Raw genomic sequence first — 10,000 nt, 5'->3', positions numbered from 1 at the left:
GGTAAGATTTGCTCTCAGTGGAGTATTTAATTAAATAACCCAAAAATGTATTTTTTGCTTGCGAAAAGGCTACATATACACCAGGGCTGACGGCAAGGTCTTCAACGTTGCCCGACTGCGTGCGAAAACAAAAATCACTCACGTGCTCATCCGCGAGATGCTGTTCGCCGACGACGCAGCCTTGACTTCTCACACAGAAGACGGCCTGCAGCAGCTTGTCAGTCGTCTCTCCCATGCCTGCAAGGAGTTCGGTCTGACCATCAGTTAAAGAAGACCAATGTGATGGCACAAGACTCAGACCACCCTCCTACCATCAGCATTGAGGGACACACGCTGGAAGCTGTGGAGAACTTCACCTACCTCGGGTCCACCATCTCCAGCACACTGAACATTGAGATAGAGGTGAATAACAGGATTCCCAAAGCAGCAGCAGCAGTCATGGCCAGGCTAACTAAGAGAGTCTGGAACAACTCCAGCCTGACTGAGAAGACCAGACTGCGTGTCTACCAGGCCTGTGTGTTCAACACTCTTCTCTATGCCAGTGAGTCATTGACCACCTATGCGAAGCAGTAGAAGAAACTAAACAGCTTCCACATGAGATGCCTGCGGCGCATTCTCCACATCCACTGGGAAGAGAGAGTGCCAGACACGGAGGTGCGCGAAAGAGTCAACACGAACAGTGTGTTTGCCATGGTTAGCGAGAGAAGCCTGCGCTGGCTTGGCCATGTCAAGCGTATGGAACCTGGCCGCATCCCCAAAGACATCTTGTATTGTGAACTGACAGAGGGCAAAAGAAGAGCTGGACGCCCTCTCCTCCGATACAAAGACGCCTGAAAAAGAGACCTCAAACTGTGTGGCATAGACATTGACACTTGGGAGAAAGAGGCAAATGAGCGCCCAGCCTGGCGCCAGGCCGTGAGGCAGGGCTCGAAAGTCGCAGAGGAGAACAGGAGGGCGATGGCAGTCCAGAAAAGACAAAAGGGAAAACAGGGGAGAAACCAGCCATCCCAGTCATCCCCCCCCATGTTTGCACGAAGTGCAACAGAGACTGCAGATCGTGGGGCGGCCTCCTCAGCCACTCGTGCAGTTGTCAACGACAGTGATGCTGTATCATCGTCTCTCGCAGACGGACGGATGCCGACGACGAGACTGGAACTAACCTGGAATGGACGCCCATGGTACCGGGTCTCTGATTCAAATTATTTTCCGTATTTTGCTCAAATACGTAACTGTTATTTTATATAATTGTGTTTTTGTGACTGTGGCTCAATGGTAGGGCTGGTGGACAAGCAAAAGGAAGATCTCCTCTCGGCTTTGAAAACAACTAGACCCTCCGTGAGGGTACGCTGGGTTGCCTGTGGTACGTGCACCGTTCCAAACATTTTTTTTCAAGGTCATTAAAAAGTCATACCAGAAGAGGCCATTTGGCTCACAGGTCCTCACACGTTCGTACGACGAAACAGATCTGTCCTTGCGTAATATGTAGCTCTAACAGTGCACGATATTGTTTTGGTATTGTCTATCATTGTAGTGCCATGGTAGAAGTCTTGGGTAAATAGTCTGAGAAGACATGTGGTTACTAGCAAAGTACTGAACCCAGAAAGATTGAAGAAAATAAATGGGAAGTGAGAAACATTGGCTTCTGGGCTGACATGTTGATAAACTTCTTTTCACCACAAGTTTAAGCGTGCCCGCTGAGCATCGCACAGCTTTGTAATGCCGAAGTTCACTGAAGTTAAGCCCTATTCGGCGGGGTTAGAATTTGGATGGGAGACCAAAACAATACACCCCTCATAAAACAGAAGCATCGGACCGAAAATACTATTAACGCTAACAAATGCGAACTCAGCAAGGTACAGATCTTGTTAGCTTGCTTTATGCAAAAACAAATATTGATGCAAAAGTAAATAACAATTGATACACAGTTTTTAGAAAGAGCAGAAGGAAGTCACCAGGACGGTCGATCGAGAATAACATATTTACGACATGAAAACAACATTAATTTTGAACCGTGAATATAGAATATAAAAAGTTACGATCAGCGACAAACATTTTTGGAGATTTTTGCTACGTTCAAATAAATCGCAAAATCGAAAGTAACATGGCCGGAATTCAGCGGGCGCCGTGATTAAGTTACCGCGGCATGTTTACTCGCCAAACAGTGAAGCATCTGTGTCAAATGATGACAAGATACCGGGTTTTTGTAAGTTTCTTTTTCTGTCAAGTGTTATAAAGTTTGACAATGAAATGAGCGAAGTCAAAACAAAGATCACAATCGCCCAACTCTTGTTTTATATGCAAAGTCAAAATTTACTCTCCAAGACGCGTTCGACGTTATTTATCACCAGGTAATTTCATCATTTTGGAAATGGCAGCTACTTTATTATTCATCTGCGTCACAATTTTTCACTGATTTTGGGGCTCATTTTGTGGAAACTCAAGCACGCTTCCAACAGGCCTGTGAACCCTTCCTGCTTACAGAGCAGTACTAAAAAACTTCTCCCATATCACATTTCAACCTTAAGCTCGGAAATTCAATAGACAACATATTATAATTCACAAAGGCAGAAAATACCACAGAATTCTTTTCCAGCAAAAAATTTATTGAAACGAACAACATATTTGCTCTTAGAGGCGAAAACCTCTTCCTATTTTATTGCGTGCGTGAAGGTAAGAAACTCAATCGTGTCAAATTACCATGTACTTCAGGTAAATACAGCTCACTTTGATTTCGGCTCGACGGGCGATAGATTGTTGTCGAAGTCCAGTACTCGTCGCTTTTAAGATTCCACCGCCTGTATATCCAATTGAGTTGCCATTATTGAGCTTCATAAGGGTATATTTTGTTCAAAGATCCACTAAAACGCCACTCGCGTTACATGACTTTCGACGCCATTGCCGGTTAAGTTAATCGTTCTACTGTGTCCACCAGAGAAATCTACGCATTTCCCACTACCCTCTCGATCCTAAGAAAATACGCGCAGAAGGCTCTATGCACAAAGCCACCACTTAGCAAGGGAGTGACAGGCAAGACTTTTACCGACACGGAAAAAATTTAAAAAACGACGAAATCAACGCAGACCTCGACTGGGTTTGCCAAAGGCAACCCAGTAATCAGGTTTTGTTTTATATGTACTCCGGCCTCACTGAAACGTGAAAAATGATATACGTTATTGAATTATCTTAAATTTGAGGCAGAACGGTTCGAAGCTAAAGTATTTCTATCGTATAACAGAAGCATCACAGAGAACTAAACAACTTTTCAACTGTATCAGTGACGCCCAAAAGTGTAATTTCTTAAGAAATATATAGCTGTGTGTCATCTGCGTACGCATGCACACAAGGAAGGTACTTTTCAATGATCAAAAAAAAAGCTTACTAGAGTATAAGAAGAATAACAATGGTCCAAGACACGAACCTTGAGGCACTCCACACGTTGTCATGAATACCTTAGAGACTCCACCGTCAAGTGTCACTCGTTGGGATCGACCACACAAATATGACGAGAACCACTTTAAAGCTTTGCCAGATATGCCAAATGATTTCGTCAGACGTTCCAACAAGATACTATGATCGACTGTGTCGAACGCAGCGCTTAAAGGCCGGGAACACGTCGAAAGAAGTTGCTGGACACGACAATGGGTGTCAAGAAGACAAGAAAGAGGGGCTTACTACACTATTTTTAAAGAACTGGCTATTGAGGATTCTTGTGGGTTTGCAGAATACTTGAGAATTCCTTATGGCAAATTCATCGAGCTGCTGAACATCATTGGTCCTTTAGTACAGAAGCAAGATACTCCTATGGGAATGTCAATTCATCCTAGTGTTGACCCTAAGGTATCTAGCAACTGGAGAAAGTTTTCAATCATTATCATTTCAATTTCGAATTGGAAGAACAACGATTGGAGAAATTGTCATGCAAGTTTGCACAGCTATACTCAATACCTTAAAGGAAGAAGATCTCAAAACACCAAACAGCGAAGAAAAGTGGCGTGAAATTACCGAAGTATTCCTTACTAGATGGAATATTCCCAATAACATCGGGCTATGGAAAACGAATTGTGATCCAAAAGCCAGCATTTTCAGGATCTCATTATCATGACTGTAAGGGCAACGAGAGCGTTATTGCCTTGGTGGTTTCTGGGCCGGACTACGACTGCCTTTATGCTGACATTGGAACAAATGAGAGAAACCCAGATGGCCATGCATGGGCAAGGTGCAATTTAAAAGAAGCACTAGATGACCCAACTAATGCACTTCGTATTCCATCCCCACAACCCCTGCCAAGTCGCACTGTACCTGTGCCCTTTGTCCTAACAGGGGATGAAGCCTTTGGATTAGCAAAGTACATGTTAAGGCCTTACCCACAGAAAAAAATTCAAATTATCGTATTTCGAGGGGTAGAAGGATCTCTGAAAATATTTTAGGCATATTGTGTAATAGATGGCGCTGTCTTTGAGTACTCTTCCTTCTAAGTCCAGAAAAAGTCAAAGTAATTGCCCTGGCCATACTAGTACTTCACAATTGGCTTCGAGCAGACATTAGCACCAAACATGTGTATTGTCCCCCTGAAATAATGGATCAGGAAGACCTTCGCACAGGAGAGTTTATTCCAGGCACATGGAGAGATGATACTCCCAGGGAATCTTTTCTGGACCTTGAAGTTTGCTTATCAAGGAATTCCACGAGAGTTGCTAAAGAGATGCGTGAAGAGTTTACAAGCTGGTTTAACGATAAAGGAGATGTAGCATGGCAACAGAAAATGTGTGGACTCTAACACATTATAGTTAAATACTTATCACACAGATGGGAAAAAAGCTTGTCAAAGTTATTTGCGGTATAATTTCTGAAGTGAAATATTCTTGTTGAATTCAGTGAAATGTGTTTTATATTGAGCACAGAATCTTTGTAAATATTTTTTTATTATAACTCAACCTAAAGGGGTACTATAAATTAAAACCCACAGAGGAAATAAACATATGATATTCCTAAGATGAGAAGAGGTAAGTGGTTGCTAAAATTATCGAAATGTCGTGCTGTGTAAATGATGCAGTTCAATCTCAACAACTTGTTTCCTACATACCATATAAAATCAAGTTGATGTTGACAAAATTATTGTTTATTAGTTGCGTTTTTTTAAACAAGATAACATTAGATCCCAACACATGCAGGAAAATCCCTTTTGTCAACTGCTCATCTTTTTTCGATTCTTCGACTGAAATGTGCTCAATTTACAAATAGGAAGTCCAATTGCAATAAAAACATGGCACAAGCAACCAGGCTTAGTATATGCCTGAAATATCAAAGTATCAAACAGTGAACATCAATGTCTTAGAGTGCTATCAATAATTGTAGCTGCTTGTGTAGTGCATTGCTGGATGGTAATTAGTGTTATGATATGTCTCATAGCTACTAGGTGTCGAGGCCCTGCTCTGTCGATCAAATTCATAGTCACTGACCGGAATATTACGAGAGGATGCATCTTGACTTTCTTCAGTGTTATATAAGATATCACCAATGCATTTTTTAGCTTGACGAAATTTTTGCCTGCTTAGTTTTGAAAGAGTTATTCCTACATAAGTTCCAAATGCCACAGCCTCTGCATTTTCCACCATACCACCCTGATCGTGCATCCTTGTTGAAGCTGGTGTTTCTTTCATGGCTTGAATAGCATCATTTGTCTCTTTGACCTTTTTCTCGGTTTTAGATTAGAGGGTTCCTCAATTAAAGCCATTGTCTCGTCTGTTTCACAAATGCTAGTAAGAAACTGTAGTTGATCATAAAAAGGAAATGTTGGCTTATAAACTTTATCAGGTCCTGAACCAGAGGGTTTCACTGAAGCTTTACGGTGTTCTTGTTTGAACTTCTTTTCCAGTTCTTTCCATTTTTTCTGAATCTCTGAAGAGTCATACTTGTCATGCAGCTCCTTAGACATCATGTCATAAAGAAGATCTTTGTTTTGGAATTGTTGATGGTAAGAGGGAATATTATGATTCCATAAACATTCATTTGCTTGAAAAAAGCTGATGAGCATGTCTAAAACAAGATGCACGGTATAGGTAAGTTACACTAAAAGGCAATTAAAAACAGTAATACTTGTAATGTAATTAGGTGGTTTCAATGGAACAATGCTACATAATAACAATTATGATGATAATAATAATAATACTATTATTATTATTATTGAACATTATTATTATTGTCTTTAATATACATTATTATGTATCATATCAAAAGTCAATTACAGTTCATTCCTACTGATCCTAAACCTTACAGCTTACTTCTTCACAACATTTATCTACCTAAATCTACAGACAAGTATTCAGTGAAAGTAAATCATCAATTTTCAAAATCTAGATTTTATTTTTGGTGCTTTTTCTGTTTGGCTTGTTTTTGAAGGGGCAGGTTAGAAGATAGAATCATTATACGGAGATGATTAATCACCTATTTCCTCGTTTGACCAAGAGCTGGGTTCTTCTTCCTCTACAGCTGCAGAAAGTTCTCGCAAAAAGGACATATCGTTCCAGTAAGCCCATTTTACTTGCTCGTCACTAGAGGAATTCTTTTTGAAGTAACGTAAAGCAGGGGCGGTGGAGTTGCAATTCTATGCAGAAATGATTGGAAGATTAAGGAGATAGATGTGAGTGGAAACGAGTATGAATGTTTGTGGGCGAGAGTATCTACGACAAATCAAGATTATTTTGTTGCTTCAGTCTACCATCCAGCGACCTTTGATTATTGTGAAACTACTTTCCACTGCATTTTGCTTCAGTTTTATTTGGTAAGAGTGTTTCTAAAAAAATGCACCAGTTGTCCTTCAGGGTGCTTGCGAATGAATGGATGAATGAATGAAAACTTTATTTAAAACACGGTAATAATATCAGCATGACAATAGAAAACAAAGAAGAAATTCATCTTAAGTAAAATTTTCTATTAACTGGTTTACATATTTGCCGTGTGGGAGTCCGATACAGAGAGCCATTTATGAATTCTTCTCCTCAAGTTGCGTAGAGATTTTGTAGAGCGGATATCCTCATGAAGATCGTTCCAAAGAGAAGCTCCGCTATAACTGAAGCTACGCTTCAGGTAGTCAGTTCTTGGTTTCGGCAAGTACAATTTTTGACTTGCGTCACGAACGTCAAAGGACAGAGTTCTCGGAGTGAACATGCTACAAAGATAATTTGGGGCGAGCTTATTAACTCATTTGTACATCAAATTTGCCTTTTTCTTCGTCCTTCTAACTGATAAGTTATCCTAGCTGAGAGAGTTGAGAAGATAGTTAGAGTTCGTATTATAACTTGATTTAGTAATTACTCTAGCAGCACGATTTTGTAGTTTTTGTAGTTTCTCACTCAGCTGTTGAGACAAGCCATCTCAAATGTGGTTGGACAAGACCTTTATATATTTTAATAGCGGTATGCATTGAGATAAAAGGTCTGACTCGCTTAAGTACACCGATACTGGAAGCGACCTTTTTTGAAGTTACGTGTATGTGTTCCTTCCAGGATAGGTTTTCATCTATGTTCAGTCCGAGAGCTTTGCTGTGATCTGTTTGGCGAACGATGTAAAGAGCACAGAAAGCCAGCTAAATTCTCAGGCTTTGTATCGTGTTCAAAACAATTTTTTTTCATTGAAAACTCCCATTCCGTCGGTATTTGTTCTGTTCTAAACCGGTCAAAGTGGGACACTACGGTGTATTACTGTCTCATATTTTGCGCGTTTTCTTGACCAAATATGGTAAAATGGCGTGAGAGTGGAATAATAAAGAAAACATATTGAACTAGGCGGACGATGTTCTTTATGTTAAGCAGCGATGAAATCATTTGCGTCCTAAGTTGTTTATGGTTTGCGAAGTGGTAACAGCACTCTGGGCCTTCGACTAATGTGGAACTAGTTCCATTCTATAACTAATTGTCGTATGAGAATCGAATTTGTTGGTTTGCTACATTGTTCCGCGAGGAACAAACTTATTGATGTCCTGAAGATTGTAGCTTGAAACAAAGTGACCATTTAACATACCTGACGGTAAAGGTCCAGGTCGAGGAGGAGGCACCGGCGGTCGGGGGCCAAGTCTTGCTGTGGGCCGTATCACAGGCTTAACTTTCTCACCTAGACAGAAAATACAATTGCCACTACTCATTGGCGTTGCACACAACATTTGAAAGCAAACTCAACATGCAATACAACAAACAACCCATGCAGGAAATTTCTCAAACATCACTTCTTAGATTTGGATTTGCGGCAAAACGCTAAGAATAAAATGAAACATTCAAGCAGCGGACTGAGTACATTGCGTTTGATGGGGTTGAAATGTAAAACCCGCCGGCCACCACCTAAGAGAATATACTTGGCCATTAGTCATACCATGAAACGTCACCACGAGAAGACTCATTTTTTAGCTTAATATGAAGCTTAAATACTCTCTGTCTACAGAGATGCTTTACGCGCCTTTGCTTATGTTTTCATTCACTGTGAAGTACCCAATGGAACAGAAATAACCGACAAAAAGCTACAAAGAAATACTAGAAAAGCTGGCCAATCAAATAAAAATATATATTTGCAATGAGTCAAGCGCCGCTGCCGCTCTTGGACTTATAAAATGTTATCGGGTATTTCGGATTGATTTTGTCACCTCACGCGGCTCGCGTCGCAATAAATTAGTACAAAACAAATTTCAATAAAGCACATTCAATACTGATCACCTTTGTTGGTAAAAGTACTCATTTTTTCTTGTCTCTGACAATAAAAAGCAAAAAAAGCATATATACTATTTATTGGATATACTCTTCCTGGCAATTTTTTTTCACCATGGCTCTGCTGCAAACGTTGCCGTTGACAGTCACACAACAAATTGGGTACCGTTCAATTCGGGAATATTTTCAGGAATGCTTTTAACTGCTACCCAAACAAAAGCATATCATACAAATGTTATATGAAACAATAATTAGAATTCCAAACAAGTCTCGAAATAAAATAAGTAAATATCCAACTATTAATTTATAAAGAGATTACAAATGTCACTCGGCTTACCACGAAAGGAAGTCAGCAAATTCAGTTTTAGTTAAAAGTTTGTGGTATCTCAATGAATCGATTTGGGCTCGTAGTGATCTTGAACTCAAATGTACGTAAATATACTGCTTTTAGCGGCCCAGGGCTTGGCATATTCTTGAATTGATTGTCGGTCATACTGCTCAGACATCCAACCCAAGTTGAAACGCTTGCGAATTGCAGGTAACGACAAAATATCTCGTCCCTAATAAACTATGATTATGTAGCTGTAATAAGAAGCACTGAGTAAGAACAGATCCCGATTAATGTCCACGATAACGAGTGATTTAAAAGAAGGAAAAACGCACCGACGGAAAAATGCAGGTTTCTTATCATACGAAACCTCCGTGTCTACGCGCGGTGCATCTCGGTAGACAGAGAGACTTTAAGGCCCAAGCAAACGGCTTCAGCATTAACATCCCGTCAACTTTGTTGAACGAAGCTTCACGAGAAGCCTGGTATTCAGTCCCAGGCTGCAGCCGTGTTTGTTACTATGGCTATGGATTTGTTACTATGGATACGTTATTGAGAGACCGATTAGTGCGCACGCGCATACGCAACAATGCTGAAAGAGGGGGGAAACGGCTTGAAATTCATTCAACATTCGCAATAACAAAAGAAAAGTTGAATAGTTGTTGAAGTAAAGTTAAACCCTTTTAAACTCATTCAACATCGATTCAACTTCGATTCAACAGGTTTCAACACAATTAAAGAGGCGGGGGGCGGGAAGGGGCGGCAAACGGTTTCAAGTTCGCTGTTTAACAAAATCGAACGGATGTTGAAGCGGTTTGCCCGGCCCTTGAAACAAGCTAACTGAATAGAGTGTAATGTGAAGTGCTATATTTCTATCCCATATGAACCGTGTGAGCATTAGCCCTACTAATGGAAATGGGCCCACACAAGCGACGTTTGTGAGCAATAGACTGCACCAGAAGTGAGCTGTCTTCGCATT

At 40.6% G+C, this 10,000-nt stretch overlaps 1 protein-coding gene and 1 pseudogene across 1 annotated transcript in view; both read left to right on the top strand.

Annotated features, from left to right (window-relative positions):
• The window catches only part of LOC138023394 (uncharacterized), a 33,805-nt gene extending 27,490 nt beyond the window's left edge, over positions 1 to 6,315 (top strand). The window contains exon 19 of the mRNA XM_068870401.1: positions 5,876 to 6,315. Within this exon, the coding sequence (XP_068726502.1) occupies positions 5,876 to 5,931 (56 nt within the window). The 3' untranslated portion in view covers positions 5,932 to 6,315. The remainder of the gene's footprint in view (positions 1 to 5,875) is intronic.
• LOC138024703 (uncharacterized) lies at positions 283 to 5,828 on the top strand (annotated as a pseudogene).
• Positions 6,316 to 10,000: the final 3,685 nt, after the last annotated feature.

Source organism: Montipora capricornis, chromosome 11 (assembly GCF_036669925.1).
Source record: "Montipora capricornis isolate CH-2021 chromosome 11, ASM3666992v2, whole genome shotgun sequence".
Taxonomy (NCBI): Eukaryota; Metazoa; Cnidaria; class Anthozoa; order Scleractinia; family Acroporidae; genus Montipora; species Montipora capricornis.
The sequence above is the reverse complement of the archived record's forward strand: the minus strand, read 5'-3'. Positions and strand labels throughout refer to the sequence as shown.